This window comes from Nannospalax galili, unplaced genomic scaffold, assembly GCF_000622305.1.
Source record: "Nannospalax galili isolate Female #2095 unplaced genomic scaffold, S.galili_v1.0 scaffold228, whole genome shotgun sequence".
NCBI classification, from domain to species: Eukaryota; Metazoa; Chordata; class Mammalia; order Rodentia; family Spalacidae; genus Nannospalax; species Nannospalax galili.
This window is the reverse complement of record NW_008357924.1, coordinates 621,271-644,749: the sequence shown is the minus strand read 5'-3', so window position 1 is coordinate 644,749 and position 23,479 is coordinate 621,271. Positions and strand designations below refer to the sequence as shown.

Here is a 23,479-nt window from a genome sequence, read left to right as displayed (position 1 = left end):
TTTTTTAAGAGGCAGAGTTTCATGTAGCCCAGGCTAGCCTCAAACTCACTATGAGGATGAGCTGAGGATGGCATTAACTCATTCTTTTTTTAAAGAAAATTTATTCTTTTTATTTTTTGTATATGAGTGTATTACCTGCATGTACGCAAGTGCACCCATATTGTGCAAGGCCCAAGGAGTTCAGAAGAGGTTGTTAGATCCCCTGGAGCTGGAGTTACACATGGTTGTTAGCCACCATGTGGGTGCTGGGGTTCAAACCTGGGTCCTCTGCAAGAACATCCAGTGTTCTTAACCATTGAGCCATCTCTCCAGCTCAGGATGGCATTAACTCTTGATCCTCCTGCCTCCATGTCTTGAATGTTGGGATTATAGGTATGTGCCACCCACACTTGGTTCATGCAGTGTTTGGGATGAAACCCAAGGCTTTATGCATGCACTGTTATCAACTGAACTACATCCCAAGCTCATAAAGTATTGGCAGTGCAACCTTAAGCCAGTGGTTTCCCTTTTTGTGGCAGTACTGGGAATTGAACATAGAGCACTGTGTGTCTGAAGCAAGCACTCTACCTATGAGCTACATCCCAGCCCAGCAAGGGTTTTTACTGGGACCAGTCTCATAAGCACTGTGTATCTGCCATATACCCAAAGTCCATGCTTCCAGAAGGGAAGCAGGTGTTCAGCATAAGCATCTTGCTTGCTCGACCAGCTGGTGCACAGTGAGCCACTCTTACTAGTCTTGAAAATTAGGGGAACTGCTAGAAATTCAGGTTCCCAGTGCCAGCCAAGGACTAGTCTTGCAAGGGGGCATCTATAAGAATAGTGGTCTTTTATTTTATGTTAACGTCATTCTCCCACCTACAATATACTGATTATAGTTTAAAATAGCTGCTTGTTTTTACTGCTGACAGTAAATCAGGGGTTCAGTTGAGATTACTTTTTAGCCTCAGCTTATGTCCCTGAAGGGATGTGTGATCAGAGGGTGGTGCTCAGCCTATTCTGTCTGCACTCACTCCCAGAAGATGTTAGGCAAATTTGCTACAACTTGTTTTTAATTTCTAGGTTTTTTTTCTTTTTTCTTTAATTTGCTTCGAAAACTTATAAAACATTTATATATAATATTTCCAAGCTCCATAATAAGGTACATTCGTAGAAGCTTTCTTTAATTTCATTATGCCCCCCCCAACTCCCTTCTTTTCACGTAGAGAACTATTTTTATTACTGTGATTTATCTTTATTATTTTGATTCATTGGCTATTTAAAAAAACAAGTAACTGCTTGTGTGTTGCTTATATATTAATATATATCTATTTGTGGTCCCTCGTTTGATATATAAAGCTAGCACATACTTGTAAGCATAATTTTACACCTTTAAATTTTTTTTCATTTACTTTTTCTTTTGTCTTTTTGAAGCAGGGTCTCCCTGTAGCCCCAGCTGTCCTGGAACTCACTATGTAGACCAGGCTGACCAGATCTGCCTGCCTCTGCCTCCGAAGTGCTGGGACTACAGGCATGTGTCACCATGCCCGGCTTCATTTACTTTTATATGTATGAGTGTCTTGTTTACATGCATGTAAATGCACCTGTACATGCAATGTCCATGAGGCCAGAAGAAGAGGGTGTCAGATCTCCTGGAACTGGAGTCATAGATAGTTGTAAGCCACCATGTGGGTACTAGAAACCAAACTCAAGTCCTCTGGAAGAACAGCCAGTGCTCTTAACTGCTAGGTCACATTTTTTTTTTTTTGAGACAGGGTCTCACTATGTTGCCCTGGCTGGCCTGGAAATCACTGTGTAGACCAGGCTGGCCTACAACTCACAAAGATCAGGTTGCCTCTGCCTCTGAATGCTGGGACTAAAGGCATGCACCACCATACCTAGCTATTTTCTTTACTTAACAGTATACCGTATACTCTGGTGACAGATGTATCTTGTATCACTGTGTTCTGGAGATCCTGCTTGTGTCCTGGAGAGGGTGGTTGGCACTGATGCAGAGGGGAACCAAGTCAAAGAGGGAGGTGTGATTGGGGCAGGCTAGGGAAGGAGTATGCCAGCTTTGTTTTAAGTAGACGCTTTTAACACATCTGGTTGGTCTGTCAAGTCAGCATGTGGATTTCCAGGTCTCTAGCAGGAGGATGCTATGGGAAGTGTTGATTGATAGGGGGTGGGTGAGATGTTATTGAAGCCTTGTGAGGAGATGAAGTCTCCCAAGGAGAAACTGAAGTAACAAGAGGAGGCCCAAGAGCTGGGTATGGTGGCACACACCTGTAATTCCAGCATTCAAAATCTTGAGGCAAAAGGATTCCCATGAATTTGGGGCTAGCCTCAGCTACATAGTGAATGCAAGGCCAATCTGGGTTCTATAGAGAGACACTGTCTCAAAAGACAGGCTCCTGGGGAGATGGTTCAGCATGCTTGCTGCGCAGCTTGAGGACCTCATTTTGGATCCCAAGCATCCACATAGCTGTGTGCACCCTGTGACCACGGTGCTGAAGTAGGTGAGACAGGCAGACTACTGGGGCTTGCTGACCACCAATCTAGTTGAAAAGCAACAAGCCTCAGGTTCAGTGAGAGATCCCGTCTCAAGGCTGGCCCTATGTTCTTCTCTGCCCTCCATGCACGTACATGGATTATGTGCACTGCATACACACAAGGACATAGGACAGAGCTTTAAGGAGCTCCAGCATTTAGGGACAAGAAGGGAGAAGGAGCGGCTGCTAGAGTGCCAAAGACAGTGGCGGCCAGGGACAGGGACAGTCTCGTGGCCTCTGGTGGTTCTGTCCACCTTGTATTCTGGTGTTTTGAGACGGTCACCACTGGAGTTTTCCACCCACAGTTGAATCACATTTTAAAAGCATAATCCCTGTGCTCTGTCCTCAGACAAGGCATGCTGTTGGGTAAATGACCCTTTTATTGTTACTGGTGCCTGCTGCTGAAGCTATTCTGAGTCTCCAGAGAAGAAGGTGATGACCATTGTTTTGTCTGGAGAGCTGAGAGGAGAAGCTGTAGACCCTTGTTGTTCTTAACCCTCTGAAGTGAGCAGAGGCCTGGATCAGTCCCACAGGCTTGCAGGGAAGGACCACAGTAGGTTAAGGTCCTTTGAGACAAGGAGTTGACAAAGGGCCCAAAATATGCTTTTTTGAACCAACTCCTGAAAGTTGTCCTCTGACCGCCATACCATGAGACAGCCCACTCCCAAAAATATAAGATCAACATAATCTAAAATTTTTATTTATTCATTTTATGTGTTATGAGTGTTTTGCCTGCTTGTATGTCCAAGGAGGCCAGAAGAGGACATTGAATCCCTTGGAACCAGAGCTATGGATAGTTGTTAGCTGCCATGTGGGTGCTGGGAACAGAACCCACCTCCTTGACAAGAGCAGCCACTGCTTTTAACCTCTGAGCCATCTCTCCAGCCCTATAATTTAAAAAAGAAATTAAAGATATGTCTCCTCTTTCCCCAACAGCCATTCAGAACTTAGATTATGGTAACCTCATTTTTTAAAATACAGAGTTATAGAACATTTTGCTGTTGTTGTTTTTCTTGTAGTTTAGGAATATAAGGAGCACACAAAGGAGCTGTCTTCAGAACTGAAGTTTACTATGTCAGCTTTGGTTTTGGGGTGTTTTTTTTGGGTTTTTTTTTTTTTGTCTTTTTGAGACAGGGTCTTCCTGTAGCTCCAGCTGGCCTAGAACTTGCTGTGTAGACCAAGCTGGCCTTTGACTCTCAGAGATCTGCCTGCCTCTGTTTCCTGAGTGCTGGAACTAAAGGCGTGTGCCACCACACCCAGCTTGCATTTGTTTTTTTGAGACTAGATTTCACATTGTACCCAAGCTGTCCTCAAACTGAGAACAATCCACCTGCCAATGCCTTCCAAGTGCTGAGATTAAAGGCATGCACTGCTGTGCCCAGCTTCAGTTTTACCATTTTAAAAAATGCTTTCCAGGGGACTGGAGAGATGGCTCAGGGGTTAAGAGCACTTGTCATATTGAAAGGACCTAAATTGGGTTCCCAGCACCCACATCAGGTAGCTCATAACTGCCTGTAACTCTAGTTCAAAGCGATTTAATACCTTCTTCTGGCCTCTGGGGATACCCACATGAATGTGTGCATATACCCACACACATGTGCTCACACACATATAAGTAAAACTAAAATAAATCTTTAAAAAAAGGCTTTCAGTGGGTCAGTAGCAAAGAAATACAGTATGGATGAATCCTCTTACTGCATTAGGGTAGCACACAACCGCAAGGACTGGGGGTTAAGGTCTGGCTTTCCTCTGTGAATTCCCATGAGGCAGCCATGCTTCCTTCCCCAGCTCCTGACAACAGAAACGGTGCTATGTGCAAAATCAGTGAGTGCCTGGACTGCACTGCTGGGAGCTGTGACTAGCAGCTAGCTGGGATTTGGAATTTGGATGTAGAAGGGGAAGAACTAAGAGTCAACTAGGAGACAAGGGAGCTCTTGGGGAAGAAGGGCACCCTGGAGAGGGGGTAGCTTGTGGAGACTCCTGATATCCTGGGGGCTATAGGGAGGGTGCAGGAGGTGGAGAGGGTAGGGGTAGGGTGAGGCCCAGAGAACAATCTTGCTCTTTGCTGTTTTGCTTAGGGCAAAACCATCCTCTTGCTTGGCCTATAGAAACAAGGTTTATTAGTGGCTTTTTGGGTCAGAAGATAGTATTTTTGGCTCCAGATGATGGGAAAGCCTTTGAAAAGCCAAAGAATGTCTTTCCTGTTGTTCCAGTAAGCTGATTTCTTGCAATTAGTTTATGACTTCAGTACTTCAATACTTAGCAGATTATTTGAAAGCTCTTTTGGGGGTAATCAGGGAGGAAAAAGAAAGAGGGCCTACAAGGGCTTCCCACCCCTCCCCCTTCCTTGCAGAGGAGAAGCAAGAGCCCATTGGTCAACACAGTCCAAGTCTCCAGAATCCTAAGCCAGATAAGGTTTTCTTCTTGACACCTCATTAATCTAAGACCTGAGAAAATAAACATTTATTTGATTCTGATTGAGGCCAAGGCCATACAACTCAAGAATTTTCTTGTAGGCTGGATTCTAAAATAGCAGATATATTCATCTGTCAAGCTAAGTTTTGATTTATGGTGGTATAGTGAAAAGGATCCTAGAGGACCAGTGAGATGGCTCAGTGGGTAAAGGTACTTGCCATCAAGCCTGACAACCTAGGTTTGATCCATGGAACCCACATGGTGGAAGAAGAGAACCAACTCCAAAAAGTTGTCCTTTGACATCCACACACGTGCCTATACACACACACACCAAAATTAAATAAAAGTAATAAAAAAATTAGGCTGGGCATGGTGGTAATTTCCTTTAATCCCAGCATTTGGGAGGTAGGGGCAGGTAGATCTCTGTGAGTTCAGGGTCAATCTGATCTACATACTGAGTTCCAGGCCAGAGCTGCATAGTGAGACCCTGTCTCAGAAAAAAGGTGGGGGGACTGGAGAGATGGCTCAGTGGTTAAGAGCACTTCTTCAAAGAACCTGGGTTCAGTTCCTAGCACCCACATGGTGACTTGCAGCCATCTATAAGTCCAGTTCCAGGGGATCTGATGCCTCTTCTGGCTTCTACAGGCACTCATGTGGTGCACTTACATACATGCAGGCAAAATGCTCATATACAGAAAATAAAACATTAAAAAAAATTTATTTTTATTTTATGTGTATGCGTGTATTGCCTGCATGTAGGTAAGTGCACCCGTGTTGTGCAGTGTCCACAGAGGTCAGACTGGAGTTAGGATGGTTAGGCACCACATTGGTGCTGGGAATTGAACCTGGGTCCTCTTCAAAAAGTGCCCAGTGCTCTTAACCACCCAGCCATCTCTCAAATCCCTGATTTTTAAAAAAATTATTTATTTATTGAGGCTGCAGAGATGGCTCAGCAGTTAAGAGCAATGACTGCTCTTGCAAAGGGCCTGGGTTCGATTCCCAGCACCCACATGGTAGCTATGAACCATCTTTAACTCCAGTTCCAGGGGAATCCGAAGCATAATACATACACATAAAATAAAAATAATAAATAAAATATTTTTTTAAATAATAAAATATTTTAAAAAATAAAAATAAAAAGCTTCTAAGGGTGGTGCTGGAGAGATGGCTCAGTGGTTAAGAGCACTGGCTGCTTTTGCAGAAGACCTGGGTTTGAATCCCAGTACCCACATGGCAGACCTACTCTCTGCAACTCCAGTTCCAGGGGTCTAACACCTTCTTCTCTCCTCCACAAGCACTGCACAACATGGGTGCATTTGCATACATGCAGGTATAACACTCATATATAAAATAAAAACAAATCAAAATAATTTTAAAAAAAGAAAAAGCTTCTAGGGACCTGGAGAAATGGCTGGGTGGTTAAGAGCACTGACTATTCATGAAGAGGACCTGGGTTCTGTTCCCAGCACCCACACAGTGGCTAACAACCATCTGTAACTCCAGTTCCAGGGGATCTGACACTCTCTTCTGACCTCTGCAGGCATTCACAGGTGTATTTACATATAGGCAAAACACTCATGTACATAAAATTAAAATGTTTTTTTTTTTTTTTTGGTCTTTTTGAGACAGGGTCTCTCTGTAGCCCCAGCTGGCCTGGAACTCCCTATGTAGGCCAGGCTGGCCTTGAACTCACAGAGACTGGCCTGCCTCTGCCTCCCGAGTACTGGGACTACAGGCGTGCGTCACCACACCCGGCTAAAAATAAATTATTTTTAAAAAGCTTCTGGAATGTCTTCTAGACTCTAGAGGGGAAAAAAAAAAAAAGGCTCATTGATGCATGCCCTTGAGATAGACTTGAGAGCCACAATTCCAATTGCCCATCTGGGAAATTTTCACAGTCCTGGACTGACTGGTAGTGATTCTGATTTTATTCTTCAAAGTCTCAGAGCAGTGTTTTTATCAAGTGACTCTAATATGTAGCCACTTTTCTAGCTTTGGATTTCCCTGAAGCGTAAACTAATTTTAGAAGAACAAGTTAAGTTTGAAATAATAGCTTGATATCACAAGTTGAGAAAGGAAAGTCCTGGGAGAGTTTGAAGATAGAGACCTAGGAGTTGTCTGATTAACTTGGTATTCTTTTTTGTGTGTTGGGGATGCAACTTTTGTTGAGATAGTGTATACTCCCAGGCTGGCCTTGAATGTACTATGTATCCAAGGATGACTTTGAACTGCTATCCTCCTGCCTCTGCCCCCCAACTGCTAGGATTGTAGGTGTGCGCCACCACATCCAGCTTCAACTTGGTGGGTTTTTTATTTTTAAAATTTTTTTATGTTGTTTGTTTTTGAGACAGGGTCTCCCTGTAGCCACAGCTGGCTATGTAGACCAAACTGGCCTCAATCACACAGAAATCTGCCTGCCTCCAACTTCTGAGTGCTGGGATTAAAACACACCTTGCACAGCTTAGAATTCTTATTTGAAACCTTAAGAATGAGTTTCTGAGCTTTTCAAGGGAAATTAAAATTCAAGAAAGGCCTGAGCTTGACCATATATCCCCCTTGCTTAAAGTAGTTTTCAGGCAAAAGACTCCCTCTGAAAAAGCAAGCTGGGCATGGTGGCCATGTGGTGACCATACCTTTAGTCCAGCACTCAGGAGGCAAAGACATTTGGATCTCTCTGAGTTCCAGGCTAGCCTGATCTATATAATGAGTTCCAGGCCAGCTGGGGCTACAGGGAGACCCTGTCTCAAAAAGACCAAAAAAAAAAAAAAAAGAAAGAAAGAAAGGGAGGAAGGAAAGGAAAGGAAGGAAGGAAAAAAAGGAAGGAAGGAAGGAAGGAAGGAAAGAAAGAAAGAAAGAAAGAAAGAAAGAAAGAAAGAAAGAAAGAAAGAAAGAAAAGAAAGAAAGAAAGGTTTCCATGCACTGTAGATAAATTAAGAAGATGCAGGTGCTGACCCAGACCCAGGAGTAGGATACAATGGGGCTTCTGGAGGGATGGGGACTTGGACCTCCCTCAGCATCCTCTGCATGCCCTCTGTATGCCCTCTGCCTCCCTTCTGTCTCTCTCCTGTCTTTCACTTCTCTCACCAGGGCCTGCTTCCTCTGCCCACTGGCCCCATGGCGAGATGAGACACGATCATGACTTTGACAGCTTCCAAGGTTTACATCTTTCAACTGCAGCATCCCAGAAAGACTGCCTTCCTGCTTGGTCCAGTTCCAAAGTCCTCTGGAGGGAGCTGTGTAGCTGACTAGCTGGGGATAGCCAGTGTCTGTGGGCTGCAGAGTAAGGACTGAAATTGGGAAGAGGAGGTCTGGTCCCACAGAAGCTGGGTTCCTGGACAGAAAAGGCTAGAGTGTTCTCTTCAGGATGCAGGCTGAACAGCAAGCAGGAAGCAGGAAATGCCCCCCCAACCCCAAAACTATTAAGGTGGTCAAGGAGAACCTAAGTAAAACCCTTTACCCCAGAGACTATAGAGCAGAGCTGGCTTGGGGGGTCTGTGATGACATTTATAAACTCACTATGTGCTTTTTTGGAGAGGGGGGTCTTCTGCAGGCTTTTCTACGTGGAATGCAGCACCTTAAGAAAGGGGTTCTCCCTGTTTTGTCAGGCCTCCGTTACCTGCTAAGTACCAGGCCTTACCTCCCAGACCTCTCACTTCTGCTCAGAATGTGGATTCAGTCAGCCCTAAGCTAGTGGTTCTGACTTTGTTTAGTAACTGGCATAGCAGGTAGTTAAGAGTGGATCTCAGCCCAGGTGTGGTGGCACACGCCTTTAATCCCAGCACTTGGGAGACAGAGGAAGGCGGATCTCTGTGAGTTCAAGGCCAGCCTGGTCTACCTAGTGAGTTCCAGGATAGCTGGAGCTATAGGGCAACCCTGTCTCAAAAAAATAAATAAATAAATAATTAAACGAGTGGCTCTCCATGTATTCATAGTTTAGATGTTGGCTGAGCTAATCTCAAATATTTCTGTCACATCTCAGCAGCCAGCTAGCTGCCAGCTCTAAGAAGGCAGGCACCTTTGCTTGCTTACTCCTGACTCTGTTCCCTGTCTCTCATGTTAATGAGGACCCAGAGGCCTGACTCCAGTAGCTTCCCCACACATACATGATTTGGCTCATTGGCTTGGGGGAAACTGAGAATATCAAAGCACTGTGGACGTGAGAGCTCAGAGTGCTTGGGGCTCTCTGTCTCTCCAGCTCCTCCCTTTCCTGGGGTGTACTGGCTTCCCTCTTAGGCCATGTGGTGTGTTAGGGAAGATAGTTGCTATGGCACCTGTCAGCATCCTTGTCACCCAGGATTTACAGCTGAGAGCAGTTTTCTGTCTACGCTCACTTTACAGATCTCCTGGATGGGCTCTGCTTGGCCGTGTGTTCACACCTTGCCCCACATTTAGCTGCCCATTCTTGTGACCCCAGTGACTGAGAGTCTCCCAGAACTCCATGTGATAAAGGGCAAGGATGTGTGGAAAGGGGGTACTGGAAAAAGTAAGAGATGCCCAGCATTTGATTTACTGGAAAACTCACCAGAATAGATGGTCAGCATGTCCTGCCCACAGGGTCGTCACTTCCAACCCAAAGGCCCTATGGTGTTTGGAGACCTGAAAAGCCCTTTCCTGGGCTCCATAGAATATAAGAGCCCTGTGGAAAGTTTTGCATGGGGATCTTGAGTTTACATGGCCCCCTGAAGGCTACCATAAATAAATAAGTTAACTTAGACAAGCACGTTCCCAGCCCCAGCATCCAGGGACAGGCTAACAGAACCACTGTGCAGTTCTGCTCTGCATGTGGCTGCAGCTTGGGCATGCAGTTGTCTTGGGAAGAAGGGTGTACTTTACTTAACAACCTCTTCCTGAGTGCTGTATGGTGGGCAGGGTGAGGGCATCAACACGCTCCCATAGCCACTGGACCACAGATGAATGCCAGCTCAAGGGAGAGATGACTGGACACACAGCAGCCACAGACTAGCCAGTGGGAACGGCCTGTGGAGTCCTGTTGAATTGTGTCTAGAATGAGTTCCTGAGGCTGGTGGGGGGCGGGGGGGGTGGAGGAGAGAGTGTATGTGTGTACCCTTGTGTATGCAGGTGGGCGTGCATGTGCTTGTGGGCGTGCATGTGCATGTGGAGGCCAGAAGTTGATGTTAGTTGTCTTTCTCAATTGCTCTCTTGCTCCGTCTCTCTCTATATCTGTGTGTCTCTGTCTGTATCTATCTACATACACACACCCCGCCCCGAGACAGGGTCTCCCTGTAGCTCCAGCTGGCCTGGAACTTGCTATGTAGACAAGCTGACCTCAAATTCAGAGATCGATCCATCTGCCTTTGCCTCCCGAGTGCTGGGATTAAAGGTGTGTGCCACTATACCCAGTTTCTTTATATTTTTTAAGACAGTGTCTCTCACTGAACCTAGAAACCTAGAGCTCACCAATTTAGCGATACAGATAGCCAGCAAACCCCAGCAATCTTCCTGTCTCCACTTCCCTGGTGCTGGGATTACATGTGTGCTGCCACACCCTGCTTTTTACATGAGTACTAGGGATCTGAATTCAGGTCCTTATGCTTATACGGCGAGCACTTTCCTGACTGAGCATCTCCCCTGCTGCCCTTTTCAGGCTGCTCTTTATAATCTGGGCCACTTGCCTGCCAAGCATGCCCTTGTGGGCAGCCTCCCCTGCTCCCTATTCAGCCTGTTTCTTGTCTTCTCAGGGTCACTAACTGCTTCATCTCCCTTGTCCTGCCCAAGGCCTCAGGCAAAAGTGGCACAGTGGGATGGACAGAAGTCCAGCATGAGGCCCCCCTGGTCTGAGTGTTGCACAGTCTTAATCTAGCTGAGCCATAAAAAGAGCCAGAGTTCTTGGAGGGTGAAATGAGACAGGTCCCTGGCAGAACTCGAGTGTAGTGTGGTGCTTTTCTTTCTCTAGACTCCTTGCAAGGAAAGAATGACAGTGTCAAGTGGCATTTTGTCCTGATTTACAGGACTCCAGCCACATTGAACTGTACAATGGAAACCCTAAGCTCAGTGCTCCTTCCCTGCTGTAGGGAGAGGCTGGGAGGGGTGGGGAGAGTTGACACTGCACAGATTCGATTGCATAGACCTGATAAATAGTAATATTCTAGTATGGTGAACTGCTTTCTGACCACCTCATTATTGATGGGGTAATGTCCACAAAACATGCCTCTGCAGGCCCAGGAGCCACCTGGCAGTGACAGCTTCCCCCCTCCCCCCCACGATGATTGCTAAGGAAACTTACAACTAGTCAGAGAAGGTGCGATGTTTCCAGATTTAAAGGTGTGGCAGTCAGGTATATAGTTTGCCCTTCCCTTGCTTGTCCCAGCAACCTGAAGAGAAATTGTTACCCCTTCATTCAGTCATTTCTATCAGCTGAGATTGGGAGCTACTAACCCTGTATCAGTAGGACCCAAGGACTCAAATCACACTGTGACAGACACCTTTGCTTCCCTGCAGCTTGCGGTGAGGTTACCCTATGTCACAGAGCCTTCCTTGCCTACAAGGAAGGCTGCAGTGACTGTAAGAGAGGTCCAGTGGGCAGGGTCTGTGGAGTACACAGGCCCTTCTGCATCCCTCTGTGTGCCCAGCAGAGTGCTTGCTTATACTGGGTACACATGAATAGGTGGAGAATGCTGAGCCCAGAGTGACAGGCTTGCCTAGAGACAAGGCCAAGGCTGGAGTGGACTGGCTCTGGAGGCCACACTGGGTCTTTTGGAATTTATCTTATATAAAAGAGGACCCAGCAACATTTGAAAAGCAGAAAACAGACCCAATCATGACAGTTGACATCGTTTTGGAAAACAGACTAAAGCCGTGTGGCAGACAAGGAGAACAGAGGGTGCAAGGGAAGGGTGCAAAACCACCAAGACAGTGAGGCCTGGGCCTGACATCACATCACGGGTCTGGATGGGCAAAGTCTAAAACCCTTGGAAGGAAGGATGAACAGGCCTTGGAGACAGACTGGATGTGGGGACATGGGGAATAGTGAGAGCTTAGAAGTGACTTGGGCAACCAGGTTGTCAGCAGTGCCAAAAGCTGAGATGGGAGAGAGGAGGGGTCGGGTGAGGAAGAGACAACTAAAGTGTTCAGAGACAGTGACTGCGGTGTGTGCACACCACAGAGGACGACCACTGCAGCTGTGAAAAGCCAAGCCCCACCCGAGCGCTACCCCACTTTCCTGACTCCTCCAGGAACACTAGTCACAGCAAGGGGACACACGGAATCTAGAACCCATCTCACCATTTCAGTGCCACCTTACACTTCCTAGTGAAGTGTAAGAGACGAGGTGCAGATCTGGGCTCCACTGCTCCCAGCCGAGAGCTTCGGCAGCCCATGTCTTCTCTGAGCCTCTTGTTTATAACATGGGGCTCACTCTGGCACTTTATCTAGACCTTGTAGTGTTGGGCCTGGCGTGATATCCACTAGCCACCATTAGGGATGGCATGGTGGTGGTGTTATTGGTGGTTGGGCCCAGGTGCACTGGTGATTGCGTATGTTAGATTTTAAGACTGTTGTGCCCTCTGTGCCTATAGAAAATGCAAGACCTAGTCTTGAGTGTTGTGTTGTCTTAGTGACAAACGAGGGGTGTCTCTGGGAAATCCTGCCTGTTCCACTGTTTCATTCACTCACTCAGCGCCCGCAGAAGCTGTCCCACACAGAGCTAATGGAGGAGATGGTCATGAAAGTCTGTCACTGTGAAGGTGGAGAGCAATAGAGGAAGGCCCCCCATATCAGCCTCTGGCTTCCACACACATGCCTATATACACGTGCACGAACTTGCACATGTGCACATGTATACACTGTACACACACAAAACTTCACTGTGGTAGACTGACAGTGGCATTTTAAAAAACTAGTTTTTTATTATTTTTATTTTTTTATGTGTATGAGTATATTGCCTGCATGTAAGTGAGTGCACCTGTGTCATGCAGTGCTGTGGAGGTCAGAAGAGGGCTTTGGATTCCCCTGGAACTGGAGTTACGGACGGTTCGTAGCCACCATGTGGGTGCTGGGAATCGAACCTGGGTCCTCTGCAAGAACAGTCAGTGCTCTTAACTGCTGAGCCACCTTGCCAGCCCCCTGACAGTCACATTTTAAGGGTCGGAGTGGAGCAGAGTAGGAAGACTGGTCCACAGGAGTGCGTTCTTTCTTTTTAAACAATTTTTGTGCATGTCATACACTATATCTTAATCATATTTAGACTGTCTCCTCTGAGGGGTGTGTTAAGTGTGGCCAAGCCATAGAGTTATGGGGAGCGATAGCAAGGACAGAGGATGTTCCTCCTAATCAGTGTAGGGATAGAGAGGAGCCCAGGTAACACCGAGGTGTAGGGCATGAGGCTGTGGGTGGTGGAAAGCCCCTGCCCAGGTTTATGGAGGGAAGCAATGGTCAGACCTTCACCTTGGTGACTGTCCTTTGGGAGGTGCAGGAGTAACCAGAGTAGCAGGTGTAGGATGGAGCAGTGGCTGAACTGAAGGAGGAGCTCAGATGCTAGAAGGAAAGGAGATTGGGTCAACAGGGCTTGAGACCTGTTGCAAAGGGAGAGCAGTGGATGGTGGACCCCCTAGGACTCTGGCCACTCTGTCTACTGGAGGAAGCCTGGGCTGCTAGAGCCATGTGAGCTGGGACAGTTGATTTGGCAGGGTGTGGCACATGCCTGCACCACTTATCTAATTGGATGGCTGGGCAGGCAGAGATGGGGGTGGTGCAGCAAAAGAGATGAGGTTCCAGAAAGAGTCTATAGAGTGAAGAAACATAAGGGCAGCCACTGGGCCACCGCCCCACCCCATACCACTAGGCCTTGAGCTCAGAATAGAGGCTCCAACCTGGAGACCCAGGCAAACCTCAGCAGCTTAAGCTTTTCACATCTGCGCAGGGCACTCAGGGACCAGCTGGTTCCCACTGATTGTACAGGTACTGCACCAGGTCAGTCCCAGCTCCCAGGGCCCCCAAAGGTGTCATGTCCTGCTGGGCCTGCCTTAAATCAAGCCTCCCCATGGGCTCTCCACCTGTCAGCGTGTGCCGTTGACAGATACTCCTCTGAGGTTTGGTTTTATTTGCTTTTCTAACTGACTAATCTTTTTTATTTCTTGGCCAAGTTACATAAATAATAGCACAGGAGAACTTTGGACATCCCTTTGAGTTCTGGCAGGAGAAGGTCCAGCAGCCAGGAGAATGTGAGCTCCACTCCTGAGACCTGGCAGGGAAGGGCAGCCTTCTGTTATCATGGGACTCTAGGCCCTGGGTGCCTGGGACCCAGCAGGACCTTCACATCAGCCCTTTGGCTTGCTAGAGCTGATGATGGCTGAGATGAGGGAAGTGACAGGGTCTGGACTGGACCTGTGACAAAGACCATCTCCCCTAACTGTGGTTCCTCCTTTTTAGCAGGGTGGAGGCTGGGCCCTGGGGACAAGAGTAAGGAAAAGTCCGTAAATAACAAGCTGGAACCTGGGGCTTGGCAAGTTAAACACAGAAGAATGTTTTTACCTCCCAGAGCAAGGATGGTCTTGGTGTACCTTTTGTTTTCCTGTTTTAACCAAAGATCAAGAGGGCTAGAGGAGCAAACAAAACCCTTTCCCGACCATGTGCTGGTGACCTTGGAGTGGTGTGCACCTGAGCGCAGCGGCAACGCACTTGAGCCATTGTCATTACCCAGGAACGCAGGGCCAGTGTCACTGCATGTATTAAGAAATCAGAAGCCAGAAGTCCAGATTTCATGGGAAATTGCCTGATTGGCATGGATTTTAATTTAATTTAATTAATTTATTAATTTATTTATTTTTGGTCTTTTTGAGACAGTGTCTCCCTGTAGCCCCAGCTGTCTTGGAACTCACTATGTTTACCAAGCTGACCTCGAACTCACAGAGATCCACCTGCCTCTGCCTTCCAAGGGCTGGCATTAAAGGTGTGTGCCACCACGGCCTGCTTCTATTCTCATTACATTTAAAAAGATTTATTAATTTTTTTCTTTGACAGTTTTATACAATGTATCAATGTATTGATTACTCTCTGTTCTCTACCCTCTCTTAGCTCCCTCACATCCTTAGCCCATTCTCCCAACCCCTCAACACACACCAAAAAGACAAACAAACACACACACACACACAGACACACACACACAAACAAACCCCAAAACCAAAAAAGAAAAAAAAAAACCCTGAACAATCAATAATTAAAAGACAACTTTTTTTTGTCTTTTTGAGACAAGGTCTCTCTATAGCCCCAGCTGTCCTGGAACTCACTATGTAGACCAGGCTGGCCTTGAACTCACAAAGATCTACCTGCCTTTGCCTCCCAAGTGCTGGGATTAAAGGCATGCGCCACCACACCCAGCTTAATTTTAATTTTTAACTTTATTATTTTGGGGTACGAGTGTGCATGATATGCATGTGTGAGTGTGCGTGTGCGTGTGCTGGGTCATGTGGAAGTCAGGATAATTTGTGAAGTCGGTTCTCTTCTACCTTTAGATAGGTTCTGGGGATTGAACTCAGGTCATTCATCAGCTTGTATAGCAAATAGTATTACCCACTGAGCCACCTTGCCAGCCCTGGCATGGATTTTTGTTTTTGTGTTTTTTTTTTGAGGCAGGGTCTCCCTGTAGCCTCAGCTGGCCAGGAACTCACTATGTACACCAGGTTGGCCTCAAACTCACAGAGATCCGCACTGGGATTAAAGCCTGTGCCACCATGCCTGGCTCCTGGCATGGATTTTAAAAAATAAACACTGCAGCCAAGTACAAGTCTGTGGGGCAGACAAAGCCTGGGGCTGGTGTCCTTTCTGGTCACAGCACACTTCATATTATCATCAGAGGAGAGAAACACCAGATAGAGCAGACTGAATCTGTTCCAGACTTCTCTAACATGAGCTGAATGGCCTGGGACAAGCCTGTCCCTTCTTGGGGCCTACCTCCTTTATCAGAGCAGTAAAGGTCAGGCCTGGATCAGTGGCTTTGAACATTTGTGTTTATTTTCTTCTTTTCAGCAGCAAAATCTTTGTTGTGGCCAAATCTTATCAGGAACAGATCACAGTGCATGAATAGAACAAAGCTGCCCCAGTTGCTGGAGAGTCTAGACCTTTGCTGCCTTTGTCCTCCCTTAGGGCACTTCTGCCCCCAGGGCACCTCTGCTAGGCTCCACAGAAAGCAGTGTGGTGGTGGTCCACCCACTGCCTCTGTTGTATGGATGAATGGGAAGAAGGGAGTGACTGCCGGGAGTGCTAGCCACAATAGCCTGTCTCATAGCCAAGCATGGGGCCACTAGCCGGCCACTAGCCCTGTTGGTACTTCCCGTGACTTCTGTATGTCACTGTACATGGGATTGAGGTGCCCACAAATCACTGGGCTGGGAGGTAAAGGAGCCCAGATGCCATCCAGTCCCACGTCTTGGGAACCATCCTTCCCTGGTGTTTCTGTGGCATGCTTCAGTTGGCAGAGTCCTTTTGATCTGGCTGGACTCCTCTAAACAGCACTGTTTTTTTAATTACCACACAGGAGACAGAACAGTCCGAGCCTAGAAGTGCAGAGGTGCCCAAGAAGCCCAAGGCCACCACCCCCTCCACCAAGAGGCCAAAGAAAGAGACAAAGAAGAAGCGGTAGAGGCGGAGCCTGAGGAGCTGGGCTTGGAGTGTGGACCTTGGGGGCAGCCATCCTGGGAACCAACATCCTGTTTCCTCTTTGTTGGTCTCTGTCCTTGGTTCTGGGTCTAAGATGACTGAAACTCCCTCTGAACACAGAGATCTGGACAGTCATCCTTAGGCTCCAGCTGGGCAGACATCACTTCCTCTTCTTTCACTCGGTGGTGCTGAAATGCCCCATGAGCAAACACTGCCTGAGAGGGTTCTGAAGTTAGGTACCTCATGAAGCCACACATTCATGCCTAATCCTCAGGTGCGGTGGTCACTTCCCTACCTGTGGGGTCACGCTACCCAAGTCTACAAGCACACCCTCTCCCCATTACCTATGCCACTCCTGTGCCTACAGAGCCTTGTGTTCAGGTTGGAACACTTGGCTGTGTAGTGTGAGCCATCTCACTCACAGTGACACCCAGATCCTGATGATGCTGGGGAGAAGAGGCCTGTGTCCCCTGATGCCTGCTCTCCAGTACCAGAAGTTGCTGTCTGATTGAGGCTGGATTTCTTGGGCACAGACTTTGTGAGCCTCTAAAATAGCAGGCTTGTCACTTTTAGACCAACTTCTTCTCAACCCATTCTAACATTCAAGGTGTGCCTTTGCCTTCTGCCTGTCATCCCCCACCCCTTTCATTCCCTGACCAGTGAGGAAAAGTTATATGGAGAAGTAAAGGTCAATAAACTGTCATGCATGCTGAACCTGCCTGTGTTGTCACTGTGGAGGGAAAGGGGCAGCCTGGGTTTCTGTACTGAGAGTGAGGGGGAAACTGACCCCAAGAGAAACGGGACAGTGTGGGTAGGATGGCCAGAATGGGCTCTTGGTCAGAGCAGCCTTCCAGGCCAGGCAGCTCTGGAACAAGTTTTCAGAAGAGTCGAGTCAGCTGCTCCATGAGGTCCTGAGTCACCAGGAACACTTGTGAATGAGTGTGGGTGACTTAGAGTTTCCACTGGGTCCTGGCCCCACTTACTCCCTAGGTTCCTGCAGCCAGAGGAAGGCACCAGTCCTCCTTGGAGGTGTGAGAAAGACCATATGCAATACATTAGAAAGCCATACAAGGCTCCAGGCAGCTATGAGCTCCGGCCCTTAATCAGTCTCCAAGGAAAAACCTGACCACCAAGAAGTTAGAGTGGCTGGCTCCTCAGTCTGCCAGACACTGTCCCAAGTGTTGTCAAGATGGTGAGGAACTTGAGGGATGGGCATCTGTCCATTTCTGCCGCTAGTCCAGGCTACTTGAGCATGCCACAACTGGGACTATGACCCAGGCCCACAGTCCTGGCCATGCTGTTTAACAGATATTTAGCTGGGTGTGATAGCTCAAACCTATAATCCCAGATTTGGGAGGCTGAGACAAGGGGATCAGGAGTTCTGGGTCAGCCTGAGCTACATGAGACCCTATCTCAAAAAACTACAAAAGGAAGGAAGGCAGGAGAAAGAAAGAAAAAGATACTGGTGTCAATAGGGCAGGTGCTGTGCTGTGCAGAGGGCTCGACAAGGCCTCCCAGCACTTCAGGTCTCAGGAAGTCTAAGAATGAATTCTACTTAGCAGAGGGTCACCTTGTGTAGACACTAGCATGAGGAAGGATTCTGCTAAGGATTTCTGTTTGACAAATACTTCATTTTTTGAGCCGGGGTCTCACTGTAACCCCAGCTGACCTGGAACTCACTATGTAGACCACGCTGGCCTTTATCTAACAGATCTGCTGTCTCTGACTCCTGAGTACCTGACAAACACCCCTTTTTAAAAACATATTTTATGTGTATGAGTGTATTACCTGTGTGTGAGTAGGTGCACCTGTGTCATGCAGTGCCCATGGAGGTCAGAAGAGGGCATCGGATCTCCTGAACTGAAGCTATGAAAGGCTGTTAGCTGCCTTGTGAGTGCTAGGAATCAAACCTAGGTCCTCTGCAAGAGCAGCCAGTGCTCTTAACCACTGAGCCATCTTTCCAGCCCCCAACAAACACCTCTTTTTAAAAAATATTTTATTTATTGTTTTTACTTTATGCATATGAGTGTATTGCCTGCGTGTATGTGAGTACACCTGTGTTGTGCAATGCCTCGGAGGTCAGAAGAGGGTGTCGGATTCCCCTGGAACTGGAATTAAGGACAGTTCGTAGCCTCCATGTGGGTGCTGTGAATTGAACCTGGGTCCTCTGCAAGAGCAGTCAATGCTCTTAACCACTGAGCCATTTCTCCAGCCCCCAAACACCTCTTAAACTCCTAGATTCGATGCACCAAAGCCACAGAATCAAGGGACCTTTGTGGAAACTCAAGATGCATCTGGCCTGGTGGGAGACTGGCCTACAGACAGATGTGGTGTGGGAGGCACCATCTCAGACCAAAGTTCAGCCCAGATACCTGGCAGAGTACAAGTGACCAGCAGACCAAAGGTTGGGAGGAGTTGAGAACTGAGGGATTATGCTGGGAGGGGGCGCCAGGCCCTAGAGAAAGCCTGTTCCTTCTGGGGAGGAGAGAACCTCTGGCTCTCAGGAGTAGTGACTTGGGATCCAGAGACCAGCCTCCTGGGTCTCCTCCCACCCCTGTTTCCCACTCAGCCTTGAAGAAGCCCCAGTCTCTAGACTCCCTGACACCTGTTCCCTGAGCTCTCATCCAGGTCAGAGTTTTCCTGAGTTACTCAGGGTTTTCCAGAATAGCAGAAGCAACAGGAGATCTTTATTGAGAGTTGGCAGAGGTAATTACAGAGGGAGGCTGATCCATCCCTTGATCCACTGTCTACGACCTGGAAAGCCAAGAGAACTGGAGCTGAGGCCAAGGAGGGGTAGAAGCCAGTCAGAGTCAAGGCCTGGGAAGCAGGCGTGGGAGACAGGAAGAGGATGGCCCAGCTCCTGCAGCCAGGCAGAGGGAGGGCATTCCAGCCTTCCTCACCTCTGTCTATTTGGACCCTCTACCAATTAGTCAAGGTTTAGCTGATCGGGGCGACCCACTCACCATACTCGGCAGCTCAAATTCTCATCACCCTCACACACACCCAGAATCGCTCTGATCAGATACCTCAGTATCCCCTAGCCCAGGGGAATTGATATAACCCTTATACCATACAAGTTCAAATCCTTCCCAAACAGCTCTCCAACCTATCTTCTAAGCTCCAGTCTCCTAAGACCTCACTTCCTACTCAATCTCTCCATTTGGATATTGTTCTAGTTTGCCTTCAGTTGCTGCAACAAAACACTCTTAATACCAACCCGGGGAGGAAAGGGTTTATTTGGCTTACATCTCCTCCGTCACAAGTCCTCAGGGAGCCCAAAGTAGGAACTCAGGGCAGGAACCTGGAGGCAGGAGCTGAAGCACAGGCCATGGAGGAATGCTGCTTACTGGCTTGCTCCCTCGGCCCATGATCAGCCTGCTTTTTTATACAATACAGAACAATCTGCCCAGGGGTGGTACTGCCCACAGTGGGCTGGGCCCTCCCACATCACTCAAAAAATCAAGAAAATACCCCACAGACATGGCCACAGGCTGGTCCAATGGAGGCAATGCCCCATTGAGGCTCCCTTAACCCAGGTGTGTCAAGTTGACACTAAAGCTATCCAGCACAATTGACCCCTTGTCATCTTGACACACAAACACATCACTATTAACCACAGCCTTTCCATTTCTTGTCCCCAAAATATGATGTTAACGATATCACAAGACAGTACAACCTTGAAAGTCCCATAGTCCTTAAAAAATCCAGACAACTTAAAAGTCCATAGTCTCTTTTAAAAGTCTCTAACTATGGGCTCCTGTAAAATCCAAAACAAGTACTGTCTTATTTCAAAGGGAAGAATTAGGCACATCTAAGCAAAACCGAAGTCCAGCAAAGTAACTCAAAGCTGGACACCTAAGATTCACTCGTGAGCTGAGCTCCTAAGGGTTTTGGCAGCTTCTCTTCTCTGACTGCCTTCCACAGCACATTCAGCTCATCTCGCAGACCCAGGCCAGCTCCAGTCCACACCTGCTGCTGCCCTTGGTGGTCGTCCCATGGTCCTGGCATCTCCAAAAAGCTGGGGTCTCCACTGAAACTGAGGCTGCGCCTTCACCAATGGGCGCTTCTGGCCTCTCGAAGTGCAAAGCCTCAGATTCTCTCCATGACCCCTTCAATCCTGGAGTCTTCGCCCCAACTGAGGCTGCACTTTCACCAATGGCCTTTCCTGGCCTCTCACAGTGCCAAGCCTCAGCTGCTCTCTGTGACCCCTTCACTTTTTCAACACCAGAATGATGCAGGAGACTCTTACACAGCTCCTGTTTCCAGCTTGAGATGGAAGCTCGGCTCCCTCTGAACCACAGCTTCTGTGTGCTGACCCTGAGGAAATACCTCCCAGAAGACTTCACCACAGTGATGCTGGTCTCTTGTTACTTACAGCTGATTTTTCAGCCCCAGCTAACCAGCATCAATTGTCCCAGTAAAGCAAAGGTTTTACTTCAGTGGTTCTGGTCTCTTCTTAATCACAGCTGATTCTTCAGCCCCAGCCAACCAGAACCCGCAGATTCTCAATCACATAAGCAGCCTTAATAGTCTCCACTTCCTTTTGAAGCTCCACAAGCCAGGCCTCCACCATCTACATTTCTCTGCAGCATAACTGTTCCAAGCTCCACATCAACAAACTCTAAGCACTCAATGATTTTTTCCAGCCCAAAGTTCCAAATGCTTCCACAATCATCCCCCAAACACCAAAGTCAGGTCTGTCACAGCAATATCCCACAATCCTGGTACCAATTTCTGTCCTAGTTTGCCTTCAATTGTAGTGACAAAATAATCTAATACCAACATTTGGGGGGGGGTATTTATCTTACATCTCCCAGGTCACAATTCATCAGGGAGCCCAAGGTAGGAACTCAGAGCAAGAACCTGGAGGCAGGAGCTGGAGCACAGGCCATGGAGGAATGCTGCTTACTGGCTTCCTCCCCTAGCCCATGCCCAGCCTGCTTTCTTATATGATACAGAACAACCTGCCCAGGGGTGGCACTGCCCTTAGTGGGCTGGGCTCCTCCCACATCACTCAAAAATCAAGAAAATACCCTACAGACATTACCCCATAGACATAACCACAGGTCAGTCCAATGGAGGAAATTCCCCAATTGAGGTTTCCTCAACCCAGGTGTGTCAAGTTGACAACTAAAACTATCCAGCACAGACATCAAAGAGCACCATATAGAAAATTCCTGGTCTCCTGCTAATCAGAAGCTTATAGTAGGATCGCCCATCTTTTGAAAAAATATTTTATTCCTAATTTATGAGTGTTTTGCCTGCATGTACGTAAGTGTACCACATGCATGCAGTGCTCACAGAGGCCAGGGCATCAGATACTCTGGGATTGCAGTGATGGTTGCTAGGCTCTGCAAGAGTAGCCAGTGCTCTTAATTGCTAGGCCATCTCTCCAGCCCCATCTTTTTATGATTTCTTTTTATTATTTCTAAACTGTGTGTCTGAGGGTTGGTATGTCCATGTGAGTGCAAGTGTAAGCAGAGGCCAGAGGTGTCAGATCCCGCTGGAGCTGGAGTTGCAGACGGTTGTAAGCTGCCCAATGTGGGTGCTAAACTCAGGTCCTCTGGAAAAGCAGTATGTGTGCTTAATGGCTGAGCTGTCTCTCCAGCCCCTAGTCTCCCTATCTTAAAAGTGCATCTTCACGGGGCTTGAGAATTGGCTCAGTGGTTAAGAGCATTGGTTGCTCTTGCAAAGGACCTGGGTTCGATTCCCAGCACCCACATGGTGGCTAACAACCATCTGTAACTCCATTTCCAGGGGAATCTGACTCTTCTGACTTCTGTGGGCATTGCACAACACATGTACACTTACATACATGCAGACAATACACTTATACACATAAAATAAAAATAACAAAAGTGCATCTTCACACAGGGTGGGGCTTGACTGTGCACGCCTTTAATCCTAGCACTCGGGAGGCAGAGCTCTGTGAGTTTGAAGCCAGCCTGGTCTATGTAGTGAGTTCCAGCCAGAGCTACACATTAAGACCCTGTCTTTAAAAAAACAATACATGCAATTCAGTTTTACATATGTATATATTGTGAGATAACCACCATAATTAAACTATTAAACAATCCATCACTTCATAGTCAGTCTGGGGTTGGGGGCAAGCATCTACCTCTTCAATACATCTCAATTTCAGACAACAGTGCCGTTTCTGGAGTCCCGTGCTGTACATTAGACTGCAGAATTTATTCATCCTGTATAACTGAAGCTTCGTACTCTTTGGCCAACATCTTCCAATCACACTCCTGTTCAGCCCCTGGCACCATTCTACTCCGATTCTGTGAGTTTGATGGGGTTTGCCTCCATATAAATAAGATCATAGTGTTCTGTGTCTGGCTTGTTTCACTTAGTATAACGCCTCTGGGTCCATTTCTGTTGTTGCCAATGGCAGAATTGCTCCCTCCCCCCTCCCTTCCTCCCTCCCTCCCTCCTTTCTTCCTTTTTTCCTTCTTTTGAAACATGGTATTGCTATGTAACCCAAGGCTGACCCTCAGCCTCCTGAGTGCTGGGATTACAGGCATGTATCACTATGACTAGCTTTTTTGTCTTAAAAGTGAGTTATGTTCTATTGTTTGTATAAACTGCATTTTCTTTACCCGTCTATCAGTTGGTGAACATGTTTTCATGTCTTTTTACTATAAATAATGCAATGAACACAGGATACCTGGGTTCTAGTTCTCACATCTTTTCCGAGACTTAACTTTCTTCTTGATAAAAGCTACCCTAACATATGTGAGGTGCCAGCTGTTGGTTTTATGTTTCTCTGATTATTGGTGTTGATGAACTTCTAATATACTAACTGGCCATTTGTAGGCCTTCTTTGAAAAATGTCTACTCAGGGTTTTGCCCAGTTTTTTAAAAAAAATTTCTTCATTATTTTTATTGTATGTGTATGAGTGTATTGCCTGCATGTATGT

General features: G+C 47.3%; 1 protein-coding gene across 2 annotated transcripts in view; it reads left to right on the top strand.

The window, feature by feature from the left end:
* The window catches only part of Manbal (mannosidase beta like), a 40,648-nt gene extending 23,378 nt beyond the window's left edge, over positions 1-17,270 (top strand). For both annotated transcript variants that reach the window (XM_008855674.3, XM_029557495.1), the window contains one exon: positions 16,435-17,270. In XM_008855674.3, coding sequence (XP_008853896.1) covers positions 16,435-16,539 — 105 coding nt within the window. In that variant the 3' untranslated portion in view covers positions 16,540-17,270. The remainder of the gene's footprint in view (positions 1-16,434) is intronic.
* Positions 17,271-23,479: the final 6,209 nt, after the last annotated feature.